The sequence below is a fragment of the Bos mutus genome, chromosome 22 (assembly GCF_027580195.1).
Source record: "Bos mutus isolate GX-2022 chromosome 22, NWIPB_WYAK_1.1, whole genome shotgun sequence".
Lineage (NCBI taxonomy): Eukaryota > Metazoa > Chordata > Mammalia > Artiodactyla > Bovidae > Bos > Bos mutus.
The window spans coordinates 36,259,642-36,279,737 of record NC_091638.1 but is presented as its reverse complement, the minus strand read 5'-3'; the positions used below and the strand labels follow the sequence as shown (position 1 = coordinate 36,279,737).

Below are 20,096 nucleotides of genomic sequence, written 5' to 3'. Positions count from 1 at the left end.
TTATAAATATATAGTAGAGAAAAAAAAAAAAAAAGGCACTGAAACATTCTGGGAAAAATATCACTTTTTTTTCCCAAGGGCAAAATCTGCTTAGAAGGAAGTCAATATACAGGACTTAATTCTCTGAAGGTTCTTAGAGACATTAGTGTATCAACTCCATTTTTATTAAATAATAATAATAAAATAACTAAATATAATATAATATAATAAGTATTATATACTATAATAATATAGTATGTAAGAGTAATTTGGAGAAGGCAATGGCACCCCACTCTAGTACTCTTGCCTAGAAAATCCCATGGATGGAGGAGCCTGGTAGGCTGCAGTCCATGGGGTCAGTAAGAGTCGGACACGACTGAGCGACTTCACTCTCACTTTTCACTTTCCTGCATTGGAGAAGGAAATGGCAACCCACTCCAGTGTTCTTGCCTGGAGAATCCCAAGGACGGGGGAGCCTTGTGGGCTGCTGTCTATGGGGTCACAAAGAGTCGGACACGACTGAAGTGACTTAGCAGCAAGAATAATAAAGTAAGTACTGATATTTTTTTGCTGGAAAATGTTTGGTAGTGGGGGCTGTCCTGTGTACTGTAGGATGTTTAGAAGTGTCCTTGGTCTCTACCCGCTAGATTATCATTTAGTACCTACTCCAGACAATGTCAAATGTCCCTCAAGGGGCAGAATCACCACTGTTATAAAAGAATCAGAGATCTGAATTGAACCATATAAACCAAATAAATATGAACAGGCCTAGTTTAATGGAAGCCTGTCAAAATACTGAAAATACTGAGATTTTATTCTTTCTTCATCCACATGCAAAGTAGAGACAAATCATATAGCACAAATTCTAATAACCTTCTATTAAATAAAAAACATGGATACATTCACTTACTCTGATCGAAAAAAAAAACCAGCATTGGCTCTCCACTGTCCTTACATAGGTTTTATGATATCATCATACTATACACTCAGATTTTACATTCCTGTTTTTTTAAAAAAGTCTATAATTTCCAGGTAGAATATCAGGCAAGTTTTACCACCTATACCCAAACTATTCTGTTGTTTTAAAGACAAGGGCACCACAGCCAAAATAAATTGGAGAGAGTTAAAAATTTTCTGATATGTTTATCTCTGTAGCAAGACAGGGTCCCTGGGCAAGAGGATAAAGTCAAGACGGTGAGGTAAGATTTAGTAACAGTGGCTCATGAGTGCTTGATGGGTATACTCAGAGAGGGTCGGAGAGGACTGTCTCTAAGTCAACACTATTCAATTACATGAACACCAAAGACAGAATAAGAACGAAGAGAGAGAGAGAGACAGAGACACACGCGAGAGGTATACTTTACCATCCCCAGGGATGATGCGGAGGGTGACTGTGTTGCCCGCTTCCTTGATGAGGTTGACAATGTCAGAGTGGGATTTGTTGGTGATGGAACATCCATTTACTGCCAAGATCCGGTCTCCCACTTTCAGCTTGCCGCATCGGTCAGCAGGGCTCCCCTCAATAATCCGACCTATTTTGTGAGGCATGGCCACACATGCATTGCCTGCTTTGATAGTCAGTTTTAATTTTTTTTTTTTAACGTTACATGGGAATAGAGTGAAGGGAGGAGAAAAAGGGTTGAAAAGGGAAAGAGAAGGTTAAGTGTTAATTAATTAAAGCATTAAGCAAATGTTATTAAAGGAGAACTCTGTGCCGAGGGTCAAAACATTGGCAAAGTTTCGGGCGTTTGTGTAAAGAGTTACAGCCCTAAATGATAGTTCATCGCTGCAGTCCTCTCCCGATTAAAAATGAGGGGGACACTCCAGCTTTCCTCTTTCTATCAGTGGCAAAATTTGGGATCTTTAGCCATTTCCAAAGATTCTCAAGAGCCCCCAAAGTAACTTGCTGTGGGCTTATGTGGGGACTTCAAACATGAAACCCAGAGCTGGGGTGGAAGCTTTCGCACATTCTGTGTTCATGTCACTTCCTTTTTGCCAGCTGTTGCTTACGCTTCTGCCAATGTTTTGTTCTTCCCCCATTTAGAAAACACAACCCCTGGGTGTCTAGTGAGGTCAGAGAGTCCACCAGTGCCAAAAATCCAATCTGAAGACACCGAAGAGACGAACACATAGACTTTCTGCCTGCTATCCAGCACGAGGAAAGCTTTAGCAAAGGGGCGTAATTACGAGACGAGCCAAGAAAGCACCCAACCTTGACACGCGTTTTTCCTTTTATGACCTTTGCTCAATCAGCTGCTCTCGCGGGCTTTCAGAGAAGGGCCCAAATGGCTCATTAGCTCTGAAATCCTCCTTCTTCCTCATAGAAATCCCCTCAAAGCTGTAAGAAAATCTAGTACATACTCAGATGGAGAACAGTGATCTGAAGCTAGGTTCAAATCATTCCTCAACCCTTTTTCTTTAATCATTTCCTTTGTCCTCCTCAGTTACTACACAGCTCTGACGGGAAAAATCAGGAAAAGTGCATTTGAAGAAGAAAGTTTACTGTGTGCTCTGAGGCACTTCATGTCACAACCAAGAGTGACTGGTAACTTTTAGAAGAGAGGTGGAAAATAGGCTTTGAGGCCTGATCTAGTGTTTCCAGATACTTGCATACTGAGTTGTAAACTTCCTTGGGCACGTCCACTGATTTTGAGAGTTTGTCTTTCTGTAAAGATAGTTACGTAGTTGAGCCATCTTTGGGAAAGGGTGACAAAATTAACATGGGAAACCCTGAAAGAGAAGGCTCTTCCATCCTAATTCAGAGCGTAAGGATAAAATGTATGGGAAATGAGCTGCAATTGCTTTGAATTTCAGCATATTTGCCTGAGTGTGTATCACTGGATGTTAAGGTTAAAGTTAAAGAATTTTTCAAAAGAGAGTTAAACAGTCTTCTGGAAAGCAACAAGCAGGTGTGGTGGAAAGCCTCCATACTCAAATTCAAGGTCTTGATTAAGTTTAGCCCATCTCCAAGGACAAGTCCATGGGAAAGGTATCATACAGCAGGTGGGAGGAAAGTCTGCGTAGCTCAGGAGAGAGGTCACATGCAAGGTATTAGGGACAGTTTAATTTGCTCATTGTAGAAGTTGGAGGAAAACAATCAGACACCAAACGGTGAGTGAAGACATTCGATATTTGTTAACAACACAAAACCTCCCACCAGACGTATCTGTTGTTTCATTCTAGAAGGAGAAACTGAGAACTCAAATTCTGAGAATATCACCGGGTGCATAGGGACAAACTGCAGATCTGAAGAAAATAATTTGAGATGTCTTTGTCCCCTCTGCTTTTCTTTTCTTTTCAAATTGGACTGAAAAGTCTTCAAAACTAATGGAGAAACAAGCCAGAAAACCACCCTGCCTTGAGGTCAAGTCACCCACCACCCACAACATGCTGTGATAATGCTATTAACAGAGCTCAGAGAGGCACTGTTAGTAATGCGTGTTTGTTATTGCAGCCACACATGCACAGACCTGGCTTGACGCACTGTCCCCTGAAGTTTGCACCTTAAAGGGACATGACTTTAGCAGGAAGCAAAGTACCAAGACTAAATGGAGACAAACAGAGTTGTACCAGAGCAGAAATCCAACAGGATGGAGCACCTAGCTGATGTTAGCCAGCAAGCGACCTGGACCAGTGGTCCTCAGACTCCTTGTGGGTAGGCCAATTTGGAGACAGAGCTGAAGCATGTTTCACAGCCCTTCCTGTCTCCCATCATATTCCATATTAACTAACAAATGTGCTTGGGAAAAACAACAAATGACATTTTATTTAATGAAGAAGGTGGATCAGTTCTGGAGTATATACTTATGATCCATTCTAGTAGGAAGACTCGTGATTCCTAGTTCCTAGAATCACCTGGCTTCCTATTTGTCTCAGCCCGTGCACCCTGCAGAGAGCTGACCTTGTGAGAGGGTGACAGTTGTGCTTCTCCACTCTCTGCTGAAACCCCCAACATCTGGGTGAGACAGGACAACCACCCCTGCTAGAATTCAAGGGCAGTGAAGACAAACAGCTCTGCACTCAGATTTTAATTAGATTCTCCACCAGGCAACAGTAAACATATTATTTTAAATTAAAATTTTAAAATTTCAGATGGAGATAGGTAGAGTAGAGGAAGGACACAGATAAGATGGAAAGGGCATTGCATGTATATTTTTTACTCCTCACACCTCTATTTTTCCCCCCAGGCATTTATTTCTAAAACCATATGCTTCTTTTAAAAATGCGGAGACCTTCTGAGACAACTGCTATGATTGATACCCTGCTCAGGACCTTGCAAAGGTCTCTCTCTGGCAAGAATTTCTCACAGTTTATCCTGTCAAGGGGCTTCTTTGCAAATTTCACCTATGCATGACGTTGTCTGCCTGTGAACGTGCCACCAGAATGGAAGCTGAAGAGTTAAAAAAAAAAAAATCCCAACCTTCAGGAGGGGAAAAGCTACCCAATGAAGTCCGTCCCCAATTAAGACTTTCATTACCTGAAGCGGAAAGCATGACAAGCATTTCTGTTAATGAGATTCTGGCTCGTCTTTCCCTCTCCAGAGAACAGTCACCCCAGGAAACGCTGGGGAGCAGAAGTGACCACACTCACCGAACGTCGTGCCGGCCTCGGGCCTGCTCACCGATGACACGATGACAAAGCCGAAGCCCTCGTTCTCGCCGCGCCGGATCTCCACGTCGTAGGGCTGGACCACGGTGCTCACCACACCGCTGCCGCCGCCGCCGCCACTGCCGATGCCACTGGTGCTGCCACTGCCTGAGCTCACCGTGTTCAGGGAGTTCTGGCTGCCCTGCGGGGTCCGCTTCTCCTCCGTCAGCGAGGCCGGCTGGTTGCTACTGTGATGGGATGAGGCTGGCGAGGGTACCTCGTTCTCGGTTTTGGGGGCTGTGCAAGAGACGTACCTCTTGGTTACCCGCCTTTGCAAGAAATGTGCCCTGTCAACCCCTTCCTCCTTCCCCCATCCACCCCACAACCAAACCAAGAGAGTGACAGCTATAACAGCACCTGGCCTCACATAACTGAGACACAGGAACTGAAAACCACTCTCATTAGTATTTACATTCAGGATCTGCAGACATCGATACCATGGGAGAACAAAGGGGACACCCAGAGTCTGTTACATTTAGGGCATACTGTGTCTCAGCATCTGTATTTGGACTCAAATCTGCAGCAAGACTGGCCCATTCTGAAATATTTCCTGCTTCACAGATAGAAAAATGACCCCTTGGCATTATGCTAAGTGAAATAAGTCAGACAGAGAAAACAAATATTGCACGGCATCACTTATGTGTAGAATCTAAAAAATACAACCAACTAGTGGATTAACAAAAAGAAGCAGACAAACGTACAGAGAACAAACTAGCAGTTATCGGAGGGCAGAAGATGGGCGGAGGGGCAGGATAGGGGTAGGGGAGTAAGAGGTACAAACTATTAGGTATAAAATGAGCTATAAAGATATATTCTACAATGTTGCAATATAGCCAGTATTTTATAATAACTATAAATGGGCTTCCCTGGTGGCTCAGATGGAAAAGAATCTGCCTGCAATGCAGGAGACTTGAGTTTGATCTCTGGGTTGGGAAGATCCCCTGGAGAAGGGAATGGCTACCCACTCCGGTATTCTTGCCTGGAGAATTCCATGACAGAGGAGCCTGGCAGGCTACAGTCCATGAGGTTGCAAAGAGTTGGACATGACTAAGCGACTTTTCACTTCATTTCACAAATGGAGTATAACCTTTAAAAACTGTGAATCACTGTATTATACACTTGTAACATATGTGATATTGTACAGCAGTAAGACGTCAATGAAACAAACAGAAACAACCCACTGAAGGAAGCATAAGATGTGGCCCACCATCTTTGCCTCAGAGACATATCTGCATTCAAGTTGTCATTACCCTCAAGTCACATTTCTGCTCAGCTCTGCTTCTGCTTTTTCCATCAGAGAGACTGTAAGTTGACAGCACCATTATGACCTCCCTACTGCAGGATTCCTGACAACACCTGTCAGAGGTATACTTTGCTTTTCTTCCCAGATTCCAGATGTCAATGATCCACTCTGATCACAGAATTGGATACATTAACCTCCCTCAGAATTCATTTTATCAAATTCCAGTTTTATTGCTTTATCAAGTGGCAGGGTAAACCACTCCTAGATAGCCACAAAAGTAGGTGGGACCACTCATTTTTCATGCCAAAAGCAAAATATGGGTTCAGATTTTGGATAGGACTACTAAATTTATTCCCTAAAGCATCTCCTTTCATAGATTTCATTTTATAGTAGTAGAATATACAGAACCTAAAACTTATTATTGTAACCATTTAGATGTATCCTTCAGTGGCACGAAGTACAGAATCACTGTTGTCCAACCATCCCCACCAGCTATCTCCAGAAACTTTCATCTTCTGAAACTGAAGTTTTGTTATCTTTTAAACACTAATCACTTTCCCTGGCAACTAATCACTAATCACCAACCCCTGGCAGCCACCATTCTTTCTGTCTATACATTGACTACTCTAGGCACCTCATAGAGGTATAAGCATACCATTTTTGTCCTTTTGTGACTGGCTTATTTCACTGAGCCTTATGTCTCTTCAAAGATTTAATATGCCTTTTTACCCAAGAGCTTAAAAACCCCAATATTTAAAATTAAAAAAAATAAATCTGAAACAAACATCTCATTGTTCTATTATTTTTATCTGGACCAGTGAAATAAAAAGTTTTCAACTCATCTCTAAAGTCATTTCTGATTGCTTCTGGCTACACGGGACACCATGTTATCCTGACACCATAAACGAGCTCTCAGGACATAAATGATTAACACTGCTTTCCATGGCAGCAACAGGTAGTAGGGCTTTCACACTGGACCCTGATGTCTTAATTCTTTTGAAATTAATTACATACCATTGAAGTGAGTTCTACTAATTTTTCCTAAACAAGGAGCCAGTTGATTTTATTTGATAAGTAGCTGTTTCACTAGTACCATAGCTATGGAGAATTCATAAAATTTCATGTCATACTTTTTCAGTAATTCCACTGATATAACATGGAATTTCTTTCTTCAGCATTCTGGGTTGTCTTAAATACTTGGAGGTGGGGGCTGCCAACAAAGGTGATGAATGAATGCGAAAGGAAGACACTCCATGGACTGTCTCAAAATGGCAGATTCTAGCACAGAAGTAAACCATGATTGCCAAGGATGGCAAGAAAGGAAGGCTAAAATCAGCAGGCAGTTGGAGGGAGTAGAGAATTGCCAAGGGTTTTACAAAACAGGTTATATTTGAGTTAAGAACATATAGGACTTCTGGGTGTAGAGGAAGAAATCAAAGAGTACCTAAAACTGGCTAGCCATACGGCTTTCTTATAGAGAAAAAGTAAAAAATTAAAATAGTTTAATACATATGACTGTCAACAATAGAGTAACTTTTTATAAGCTTATTCGGCAGCATGAGACTGATTTTTGCTCTCTTATTTGGGTGCTACAATTCACCTGTCACAGTGACCTCTTTTGTTGAGAATCCTCATCAAATGAAGACAACGACTAAGTTCTGGTTGGCAAGGGGATGGAGGGACGTAACCATATATTCAACTAGCTTTGCTCTAAAAGCCTTTGTTGGATATGCATGGCTGGCACATTACAGTACTTTTGAGTGACAGTGGTTTTGCAGGGTTTGAGAGAAGCAAACCATCTGGAAATTCTGTGCTTAATCACATTTGCAAACATTTGCTAAAATAGATGCTTGAGGAGGCAGACACAGGAAGGGGGCCTCTTCTGTGCATAAAGCGACAAGGCAATGTCTAAAGGAATGAATGAAAAACATACCCGCAAACACCACTTTACGCCGCACCGTTAGATTGACGTGGCCTTGCTTGGCGGCTTGTTGCATAAGCTGGACCACAAGCTGGTGTGATTTTCCAATGACTGGTGTCCCATCCACACAGATTAATTCATCCCCAGACCTCAGACGGCCGTCCGTATCAGCAGCACCCAGTGGTACGATGTGACCAATATAAATCTGTTGAGTAATTAGATGATAGATGAAACACTAACCTTTTTGGTTGACTATTATAGGCACACCTTGGTGACATTATGGGTTCAGTTCTGGATCACCGCAATAAAGCAAGTATCACCACAAAGTGAGTCACATGATTTTTCTCCCCAATGCATACAAGTTATGTTTACCCGGCGCTGGTGGTAAAGAATCTGCCTGCCAATTCAGGAGACCCAAGAGAGACGGATTCAATCCCTGGGTCAGACAGAGCCCCTAGAGATAAAAATGGCAACCTGCTCCAGTATTCTTGCCTGGGAAATTCCATGGTCATGGGAGCCTGGTGGGCTACAGACAATGGGGTCACAAAGAGTTGGACACGACTAACTGCTCAAACAAACACAGATACTGTAGTTTAGTAAGTGTGCAATAGTATGTCTAAAAATTAAGGTATTACATACCTTAATTAAAAAAAAAAAAAAAAACTTAAGTGGTAAAAAATGCTAACCATCATCTGACAGTGGAAGGTTGGCACCAAACTCCAACTTGCAAAAAAATGTAATTTTTGCAAAGCTTAATAAAACAAGGCTTGTCTGTGTAATGATGGCCTTCACATCTCTGAGCAAAATTCAGCCCATTCATTTGTGTCTGTATCCGTGCCCTTCACTGGGTTCTAGCTGCTGTGCTAGGTGGTACAATAATTCTTAAGTGGTGCAAAAAAATAACCTTTTGTTGTTTGCTTCCTTGACATTTATCTGTGGTTTGCTGATGACTCATTCTTTTTTCCCCTTTGCAGAAATCAATCATTTTACTCCCTTCATGGGCAAAACCTTTTCTCCTTTTCTATAAGCCTTCTATTCAGAAAATTCTGCTAAGTATAACAGTAATACAACTTTTCTTTAAAGGTCAGCATGTGCCTAGCAATAGGGAATGCACGATAAATACTGTTAAATGAAAGGGTGAATCAAGCAAAGTCTGGTTGGGCATCCCTATTTCCATAGTCTATAGCATTGGCATGCAGAACAGGTCTTTATTTTTAGTGTCTTGGTATTGTTATATTAACCGGTCACTAAACTTCACAGGTGGCACAGTGGTAAAGAATCTGCCTGCAATGCAGGAGATACAGGAGACACAGGTTCGATCCCTAGGTCGGGAAGATCCCCAGGATAAAGAAATGACAACCCACTCCAGTATTCTTGCCTGGAAAATACCACGGACAGAGGAGGCTGGCGGGCTACAGTCTGTGGAGTTGCTAAGAGTCAGACACAACTGAGTGACTGAGCACATTACAAACTTTAGCTAAAACATCTGTTTTCCTTGCCTTCTCACTAGGTAATAATGCACAACGGTCTTTACATGACATGTATCTTTTACAAAGAACTTTGGTAGAAGAGGGGTTAAGAATACGGACTCTGGAATCACAGCCTTTCCAGTCCCTCCATTTACTAACTCTGTGATCCCAGGCAAGATCACATTAATCTTTCTGTGTCTTTATTTCATGATTTGAAAATGGGGGTAAATTCATAGATTTGATGCATACATGAGAAGGATGTACGTTAAAAGCCTTTGGCATAGCAACTGGCACATAGTAAGCAGACAAGAAATGATAACTATTTTTACTGTGATGAGGAAAATTTGAACAATACTTATCTTTAGTTCTTTTTTCCCCTTTCAAAAGAATCTCACGGTGGTCTCCTCAATGTACTCTAAAGATGAGGCCCGGAGAGATTAAATGTCTCCTGATCCTTGTTCAGGGTTCTTTCTCTAATTTTGTAAAGAGAGTGCTCCTACTTTCTCTAATCTCTCATAATGCCTTGTGAAGTGCCTTCTATGTCCTAGCTACTCAATATACAAAGCCAACGACCTGCTGGTAGATTTAACAGAATTGCCCAGAAGGATCAGGCCATTGTGTTCTCAGTTGATGTCTATTCCTGTTTTGCTTTTTTTGGTTTCTGTTTCTTTGATAGGGAGCTACAGATGCTGCAGCTGCCGCCCTCCACAAACATGAATACACACTCTTTAGAAAGGATCTAGTCTCTTCTTCCTCAAGACAGAAAGAGCTCCACAAAACCCAAAGAATAACTCCCACTGGTTAAGATGAAAGAGCCAGAGAAGATACATATATATATAACTGAGTCACTTTGCTGAATAGCAGAAATTAACACCAACATTGTAAATCAAACTTTTTTTTTCAAAAGATGAAAACAGTTTTGGGTGCACCTAGTGGAACTCGAATCTTGGTGATCTGTCACTGCTGCCAATTGGTTTTGAATTCTTAGAAATTAGTACTGTGAGGGACAGGATGGGGCAGGGAGACAAGAGACTCACAGGTTCCCCTGGTTCATTGCCACCCAGAATCCTAAATCCAAATCCGGTCTCTTTTCTCCAGAGGAAGATGTCCTGTTCTTGATAATCTGGAACTGCAGAGAAGGGAGAGGAAGAGAGATTATTTCTGTGATAAAAGGAATCAGAGCCCTAAGGCGAACATAGTCACAGGACCAATACTGACCGTGCCTGAATGGATGACAGTTTTCAAACACAGACAAGCAAACAAAATAATCTGGACAGGTGAAATAAAAGAGGACGGTGAGCGAAAATAAATCGTGGGGACAGTCATTGAGCCTGAAGTGTTGTTTTTGTTTCTTTTTTCCAAAGGACTAATCACTGTTTGATAGTTCCTCATCAAGAAATTATTCCTGATGAAGGCTGCAGTCAGTGCTCGCCACTCTCCTGGGTATTGTTGCAAGAGGAATTTAGTAAATTAAAATTATCATGCTCTGCACCACAAAGTGGGTGCCCATATCTGAGGAAGGAGTTCATGCTAAGTCAGACTGACCTCTGATGCGGAGGCTGGGGACGAGGAGTCAGGAGACCTGTTAAGTGCCGATGTTATAAACTACAAGATGAAAAAAAACAGCTTATGGCAAAAACTATTAAAAAAACAACACCGCTTCTGTTTTTCCTTAAAGTAACCAAGACTAGCACACTGATAATATGATCTGTTAGGTCATTTTTGCCAAACTAGTTACTCTCAAACATCCTAATATTTCCCAATTTAGAACATTTACTATGATTTCACTACTATTACCAAAAAGTAGCCAGCCTTCTATATCCTTAAGATCAATTGTTCTATGTAAATGAACAATTTACAATTTGCAACAACAAATTGTTCTATGAAAATGAACCATATTTCATCACTAAATGAGTTTTTTACTCCATGATTTGCCTATATTTCAACATTGTAAGTACTAATTTATTAGCCAATAACTTGATATTTTACTTTCAAAATGCAGTAACAGTTCAGGGTTTTGAAATGGAAATCTCATTTTTTGTTTAAAGAAATTTCCGTAAGACCATGCTTATTGTACATGAGACTGTCCTATACACCATTATGACTTAACTAAGGTAATAAAAAAGGGTTATTCCTATTTAATTCTTACTTAATATTTTAGTGTATTTGTAGTGTGTTTTATAGTCTATAAGATGACCAATCTTTTATTTAAAGAGAAAAAAAATAATTTAGTGGCTGTGAATCCTAAAAGAGATTTTCAAATACTGCTCTGCAGAATTTCTGGTTTCTTTAATTCCTTGGCTTTGGGGCTAAAGGAGTGTGTAGATACTAAGAATTTAGTTTCCACCTTCTCTGATTTTGTACAATGGCAATGGGAAGAAGAAGGTGGCTTTTCAGATTTCAAGCAGGTGACAGATGTCCCACTTTGGGGACTCACCCATAAGCTTAAAATGACAGTGAATGAATATGTCAAGAGAAAAGAAACTAAATGAACAGGTAAATCCAAGTCAGAGGAGCCTGAATCCAATATTTGTGCTTGAGCTATCTTAATGCTGTGCTTTCAATGAATCTTCTTATCCAACACATTTCATTATAATTGCCTGGGCTAAGCTGTCAGACGCCATGGTACATGGAGTTAAGCTACATCACAGTACTCCCAGAAACACAATTTGAGAATGGTATTTTCTTGAGCGTGCTAAGGTAACAATATTTTCTTTCTGTTTGAGTAGCTGGCTAAAGGGTATTTGCTGTAATAGCCTCATTGAAACAACAAATTAAATCAACTTGAGTCTCCGTCTTAGGTTCACTCAAGCAGGAGAATTATTACCAAAATAGACCATGGGTGCTTTCCAGCCAACACAAGGTTCTTGGCAGAGTCTGCCTGAAAATAGCTGAACTTTTCTGTGAACAAGCAAAGACCTCTGCAGAGACCTCCAGCCCAGACCAATTTTTATTTTTATCACAGCATCATGTAACACCAGAACACCTGCCCATTCTATAGTGACACCAAATGTAGCAACAGACTTAGGCTTATCAAACAGCTTAGCCCATTGGGGAAAAAAAATTCTTCTCAGAAATAAGCAAATGGCAAATTTACTTAAAGAGCTTCCGATTGAAAATGAAGATGCCCAATGACAGACCCCAAGGGTGCAGAAGATGCAAACAATGAACCTTCAGGAAAACACACACAAACACAGATAAGTTACAAAGAAAGTCTTTTGGCCCTTGAACTTGAGCATTTTGACAATTATATTCTTCCGCCAACCAAATACCATGTACCAAATATAGAACTTTGGTGATCAATCAGTACCGAAACACATTACAGAATTATTTTATCTTCTCTGTCCTCTGCTGCCACTTATTCCCAATGGCATTACAGTTTCTAAACTACTCCCCCAAAATGTTTGTTTTTGTTCTCTTCTTCATTTCAGGAAGATTTTATTAGAATTAAGTTTTTAGGAGGTAGCACGGTAGAACCAACTTTCTGATATTACTATCGCCTTTTTATTTTTCCCAGTCTAAATCAAGAAGAGCTAAGAAAATCTCATCCAGCTCTCTTTATTCTAAGCACTGGAACAGGGGACAGGAAGAGCAGCTCGTTTCCTTTGTAATTCCATCAACAACCCGACAGAGCAGTCAAAAGACTTCCTTTGATCGTTAGAGACAATGGGATCACCAGGTTTGCAGAGAACCCTCCTGGTGTCTCCATTACTACAGACACACAACATATTTGCAGACTTGGTTACAACATGCCTATCACTTTTTTACTTCACCTTGTCTTTGATCTAGGCTTGGTCAACAAGAAAGTCCCAAACACTTCTGTTCCTGGCATCCCACTTTCTTCCCTCCTTTTTCTGAGTTTCTTCCCACCCCCAGACCAATGGGAACATCAAACAGGATGAGTAATAATACAGAAATGAAAGTTTTCAGCGGATCCTTACTCTGACATTCTCCAAAATTCGTGGAATTGATTTCTCTCTCTCTTTCACCCTTGCTCAATCCCGATGCAGGCGAAGGTGACATAGCTGGAATATTAATGTCACAATTTTGCAAAGCTTAATGTATGTGCTTTCTCTTACTTCATTTTAATTTAGTTTTGATTGATAAGGAATGTGCAGTTAAGCTTTCACAGTAAAGGTCAAGGCTGCTGTGGATTTTAAAAGACTATAGTTTGAGTCTTTTCTTTTTCATGGTACTTTTCTCGTCAAAAAGCTAGAATTTACAACAGTACCATTGAGAATTTCATTGAACCAGCATTACCATCTTAAGACTCTTCCTATTTAATTATACTCTAAAGTACCCATTCTCATATGACCTTGTTTGAATCATGTCATGAACCTGAGATTTATCTAAACCACTTATTTCCTTTTGAGAAAAATGTAAGCATGCTTTTGTCATTTAAAATAGTATCAAGTTTCTGATGCGATTAATTCTTTGACTAATACCTGTTCAGATGTATTCTTGGCAGTTCAATCAAAATACTATGTTATTTAGTGACACAAGTCATCACATCTGGCCAAGAGTTGAACAAATACACAAGTAAGAACTGTCACAATAGCTCTTAAAATCTAGAGCTTCCAAGCTTCTTAAACCATGATAAAGGAGCTGTACACCAATTCGAGATCAGTAAGCATGTCTCTCAAGGGACAGGTGTAAGCCGGTTAATATGACAGCTTTGTCATTTTTTCTTTCCCAACTCTCTTGCGAACAGGTAAAGTTTCAAGTGAAAGCTTTAGATTTTCTTTTGTAGTAAACACTAGTGGATACCAGCTGCTCTTCCTGAACATTTACAAATAACTGACTTCATCAATGTCATTTTTTAAAGATATGCACAACTGCCATGTAATCTAGAAAAAATACAAAACAGTCAATGTGACTTTTAAGGGACTTCCATGCTTGTTTTTAACTGAACATTTAAGTTTATCAAAGGGATTTATTAACACATCTGTAATTCAGATTGATTCATCTGGACACTGCTGTTTTGACAGATGGCCATATAAAGAATGTGGTATTCATGGCATTCATACCATGTGAAGGAACTGGATCAGAGACTTGGTTAAGAATCTTCACACCGCCCTTCACAATGAAATGAAATATAAGGAAAATATATTTCCCCCTCAAAAGGGGGATAAATTAAGGGTACAATGAAGGTGCTCCCGTTGACTTTAATTTTCCTGTTTTTCCTGGAGTACTTTGCCTTGCAGGGAGGGGCAGGGAATCACACTTAATGCGGCTACATGTTGCAATTTTTCTTTTTTTCAAAAAAGCAGATTAAAAAACAGCCTGTGGGAATGGCAGAAACTGATCTGGAATAAAGCAAAATACTGATTAAAAGACAAGACTAATGTAGGTTCATTCAATAGATATTGTGAAGAAAAAAAAAATCTGTGATAGATACTGAATAACATGGAGAGAGAAATCTTATCATTATCCTCATTTAGTTGTGAGGAAGAAATCCGTGTGAATTTTAACATCAATTAGGTTCTACGATCACTCAATTATGGAGCCTCTAATCACCAAAAAAAAAAAAAAAAAATTTGCTTCTCATTTGTGCTGCTAGATCCTATTCCTTAGATGTCCTAGAAAGTCAAGGCCTAAAGAGGCACCATTCCAAATGTTTCGGTCTGCTTCTCATTCTAGGTTTAGAGCAGCTGGCTATGGCAGAATTAGTTGTTTTTTTTTTTTCCTGGTGAAAACTTTTAAAAAAGTAAATACCAAAGTCTTGATATAATAGAAATACCGCTTGATATAACAGAAATACCATTTCCATCAAGGTAAAAATGGCATCTGAGCTAGAGCCTTGTGTTCCTCGGGTGTGTTAGAATTGTCTGTCAATCCATGTAGCCCTCACCAGCACTTCAGAACACAATTTGTTTTACTGCAAAAAGATTCATACATGGGAAACTCAGTCATAAATGTGTACTAACTGAGAAGAGCAGGGACATGGTCAATAAAGCGGTATCTTCACATCAGCTGAAGTTGGGTCATTGATTGGAGGAGCCGTGTGCTTGGAAATGTGAAGGGAATGTGAACATACTCTTTGAAAAACTTTTCTTCAATGAAATCATTACAATCAATGAGAAGTCCCAGTGAGAACAGACGCCAGGTTCATGCTTAGCAATACTGCTTACAAGGGATGCTCCAAATGGAACTTCATTTCTTCTGGCCTGAAGTCAGGCATACTCCAGGGGTCTTTCTAGTCCAGAGACTAAATAAATCCTTCTCAAATTATCGGGCTTTTGCCAGCATAGTGAAACCTTAGCCAAAAGACTGTACTTAATTCCACATACTACTGTAGTGAGAAGGTAATGATGTCTCTCCCTTGGAGAGGAAAAGGAGACAGACAAACCTCTGGGTAACTTCTAACACTTGACCATCACCAAGACTGCAGACAGGCCTTATGTCCCCTAAGTGCTGACTTTCACCCAGCAGTGTGGCCTGCTTTCAGACAGGTTGCTGGGCTCACTCTCCTGTCCGGTTTGGGTCACAGAGGAGCTGCTTCAGCCAGCCAGGGACTGCCTCCTGGCCAAGTCCAAGTGGGTGGGCAGCAGGCTGTAGCACTTCCCATAGCCCCCATCACCTCTGCGTCTCGCCTCTCCAGAGGGCTGTACGGAGAGAACCCCAGCTGTGACTCCAAAGGACACTTACGCTGAGGGGAGTGGGGGCCACGAGGATGGACAGAGTGATTCCTTTCTCTATTCCAATTTTAATCAGACCCTTTAGCAGACCCTCATTAAACATGCTCTCCTATCCCATGACAATCTAAAGTGCATGTACTTTATAGTTACTTCGTCCTGACCACACGTACGAAAAAACGTCAGTAAAATCAACAGCTAAAAAAAAAAGGAGAAGCGGTGTCTATTTGCACGCCCTAAGATTAAAGTATTTTTAGGAACATGGATTTAGTAAGATAAATGAATATTATTTGTGGTGAACAGTCTTTGAAATCATCTCATAATAAAAAGCAAAAAAAAAAAAAAAGTCCAGGGACTATTCAGTTTATCAGAGCCAATAAGACAACAGTAGTTCATATTTATCAAAAAGGTGAAGCTGAAGGAATACACAAAACTACAGCATGAACAATTAAAGCACAAATACCCACTGCTTGTTTTTTTCCTTTTTGAAAGGAATGTTTAGAAAGATTAATAACAGTTTAAAACATTATAAGTATTCTTAAAAACCAAGAGACCACTAAAAAAGCACTGAATTTCTTCTTATTACTCTTGTAATCCACACCAATTGTATTTATGTTCTATTGTATATGAGAGCCCTTTCACTAGACAGGAGCTCGAAGGAGGCCACCGTCTCCACGCAGGGAAGCATAAATGAGGCAGTAGTTCTTATCTGCCACTTCTTCTGACAGAAAGGAAAAATAAAGCCATTTTTCCCCCAGGCCCTTCATCTGATGACCATCCATGACTACCCCACCCCGCCCAAACAGATGACAGAACAGAGCCTCCATGAATGTCCAGCAGATTCTATCACTGCTCTGAGATGCTGTCACCTTTCACCCGGATTCACCTCTCTCCTGTTCACACACTGACAATCTATTCTCAACAACCCTCAAGACAGAGTTGGAGCACCAAGATGGGGTCCAGGCAAGACAGGAGCCAGGGTGCTACTTACGTCGATTTTCATACATGCTCCTGGACTGGGCCCAGATTTTAAAAGGATCTGGTTTTTTCTGCCCAGAATTGTCGGTCTGATCTGGAGCCGGGGCCTCGGCGGGTGGGAGCTCGGGCAGCACCTGTGTGCTGTGGCTGGGGGAGGCAGTGTGCAGGCTTCGGTGGCTGGCGACACTATGCTGGGAACTATTCTGGCTGTCTTTTCTTTCCAGTGGTTGCTGAAAGGAAGCAAGTGAGAGGGGCAAGAAGAGAAGATTATTATTGGTTCCCTGAGTGCGTGTTTTCCATCAGCTCACTTTTTGTTCATCACTTCTGTGCACACATACATAAATTTATCAACAACATTTTGGCTTCCACCTTCGTCGGGCTCATGCTGAATGCAGATAAATCTCCAGGTGATTGACAGACAGATAGAGGGGTGGGCCAGATAGAAGGACATCATCACAAAACATACTGCTTTCAGGGCTGGAGCAGAAAACAAATCCAATTTTCATCACAGGTTCTCAGCTAAGACACCAGGCTTGTTTATTATGAGATGTATCTGTTTTAACATCTTCTTTTTTTCTAATTACAAAGAATTTTATTCAGGAGTTAAATCCTTCCATCTTAATACTTGCATAAACATTGTCATTTTAAAATCAAATATCTGACAGAAAATATCATGCATGGTTTAAACAGAAGGCTAAAATATCCAAGGAAGTAAATCAGGGTTAACAAGGTTCCTTCAGATCCTGCATTTTCCATCTTTCAATAATAAAATACCCAACCTCTAGTTAAGGGTTTACTAGCAGTCTTTTTAGTCTGTAAGAAATAAGGATCAGATCTTTAAAAAAAACAACCCATGCCTAGCATTATGTGTGCACTTGTACTTACAACTATATAAATAACTACTATCTGAAGAGCTCTCATAATTCTTAGTGAATCAGTTTTGCAGGCATCACATTTCACCTCTGATCTCCTGATAACTACTGTTGCTTGAAAACCAAGATCCAACTTTATATATGGGTTGACCTCCAGGGCTAAGCCTTCTTAGATGTGCACTGACTTGTTCAAACTCCAAGCAGTAGTCAAAGGCACAGAGTTTCACTAGAATTTCAGTTAGAATAAGCAAATTCCTGTTCCTTAAAATATGCTCAGCAAAAGACCCTTCCCATTTTATGAGATGCTCTTTGTAGAAAGGACCACTGAAGGGAGAGCAAAATCTAGTGGGAGGAAAAATACTGGACGGGAAATAAAATAATTTCTGCTCTTATTTTCTCCAACGAAAGATGTGGTAAGCCCAGGTGTGTGTTCTCATTCAAAAGAAAAATCCTGGAGTCCTGTCTCTTACAGCACACTATCCCTACAGTTATAGTAAAAGGGCATCTCCAGCTTGTGTTATAGATTCTGTGTAGCCTATCAAGTAGCTTATAAGATCTCTGACCTAGACATTCCAGTTCCCTAATGTTCTTTATAGTATCAAACTCTTGCCCTTGGCCTCACGATCAGTCCTATCACATCATTCTTCCTTGCTCTCTCCCCAGGTAGCCTCCAACTTTTATTCCCATCTCAACGGAAATTTCCAAGGTCCCTCTCATTTACTTCTTAGGTCCCTCTACTCCTTCCCTTTCCAGTCCTTGCTTTGAAATAAACATCAAAGTAAGGTCAAGGAGGACAAAAACTTAATTTTCCCTTGACTGTTCCAGATTACAGATCTGAATATAGGTTTTAGCAAGGATTCAAAGTTGAGGAAAATGGGGCATGCGTTTCATGAAGGTAAAATACATGCTTTAAAATTATACTCGGTGTGGCCTGTGGGAGAAACTTGAGGAACGTATTCTAAACTAGCAAAGAAGTCTTGGTAACCAATGGTATGAGAGGCTTAACGCACTCAGACGCAAGGGAAAAGCCGATGGAGAGGTCAGGAAAACACACTGGCAAGGACAACCATCACCATTACCCCACGTCACCACGTTCCCTTTTGAGGACCAGGGGCTCAGTTCAGACCTGGATGGATCAGCATTCCAAGACTTGGGACAGAACCTGGTTCTGCCAACTTCCAACAATGCCCCCCACCAAGGTGAATTCAGCTCTCAGGGCCAGGTATCCCCTTTCTATTTCCTAAGAAGATCAATACTGCCTTCTTGCTTCCCCTAGAGACATGCTGAAGATGTTCAGAGTCAGAAAAATGTTAATGACGGATACACTCCTATCCCCTTATACACATATATGGGAATTTGTTTTTCTCTTCACTGCAGTCTTTACAAGGGTCTCCGTTATAAACAAATATGTGCAGTGTCAGCCCATTTTGGGTGTGTAAACATCCCAGCACAAACAGAAAATATATTGGGTTAGGGGGGAATTTTCCCCCTCTTGTATTTTCCTGTACTGCCTACTTCTTACTTGCATAATGCACAGAGAATGTTTTTATAATCCAGACCAAATGTAAACCTGTTTTCATTTAGAAATGAACCTTAGTAAGGAGAATTAATGGGGCTGTAACTTTCTACTTTTTACAATTTGGAAGCGTTTTGTTTCCGCCCGCCTAGAAAGGAGTGGGGGAGGGGGCTTCCCTGGTGGCTCAAATGGTAAAGATCTGCCTGTAATTCAGGAGATGGGGTTTGATCCCTACGTTGGGAAGATCCCTTGGAGAAGGGCATGGCAACCCACTCCAGTATTCTTGCCTGGAGAATCCCCGTGGTCAGAGGAACCTGGTGGACTATAGTCCATAGTGTTGCAAAGAACTGGACACAACTAAGTGACTACCACGTGGACGGGGAGGAAAATGATATTTTAAAAGTGAAAGCAACATGAATATTACCATATGTGAAAAAGACGACCAGTCCAAGTTCCATGCATGAAACAGGGCACTCAAAGCCAGTGCACGGGAACAGCCCTGAGGGATGGGATGGGGAGCGAGGCAGGAGGGGCGTTCAGAATGGGGGGCACATGTACACCCATGGCTGATTCATGTCAATGTATGGCAAAAACCACTACAATACCGTAAAGTAGTGTCCAATTAAAATAATTTAAAATTATTTAAAATAAACTTAATTTTTTTAAATTTAAAAAATAAAATAAATAGCTGAATTAATAAATAAGTGAAAAACTTAAAATAAATAAATAAAAGTGAAAGCAAACAATTCAATAGATGAAGAACCTCTGGGTTTACCATGAGAGTTGCATCCTTCTCTTCAAATGCCCTCCCTTTCCCAGCTTTTCAAACGAGTAGC

General features: G+C 40.7%; 1 protein-coding gene across 16 annotated transcripts in view; it reads right to left on the bottom strand.

The window, feature by feature from the left end:
- Window positions 1-20,096, bottom strand: part of MAGI1 (membrane associated guanylate kinase, WW and PDZ domain containing 1) — a 642,595-nt gene that overhangs the window by 19,755 nt on the left and 602,744 nt on the right. For 5 of the 16 annotated variants that reach the window (XM_070359138.1, XM_070359139.1, XM_070359128.1 and 2 more), the window contains 6 exons: window positions 16,886-17,102; window positions 13,201-13,284; window positions 10,297-10,388; window positions 7,803-7,995; window positions 4,570-4,863; window positions 1,344-1,547 (listed from right to left, as the gene is read on the bottom strand). In XM_070359138.1, coding sequence (XP_070215239.1) covers window positions 1,344-1,547; window positions 4,570-4,863; window positions 7,803-7,995; window positions 10,297-10,388; window positions 13,201-13,284; window positions 16,886-17,102 — 1,084 coding nt within the window. The remainder of the gene's footprint in view (window positions 1-1,343; window positions 1,548-4,569; window positions 4,864-7,802; window positions 7,996-10,296; window positions 10,389-13,200; window positions 13,285-16,885; window positions 17,103-20,096) is intronic. The other 11 variants (XM_070359140.1, XM_070359142.1, XM_070359130.1 and 8 more) reach the window with 5 other exon arrangements.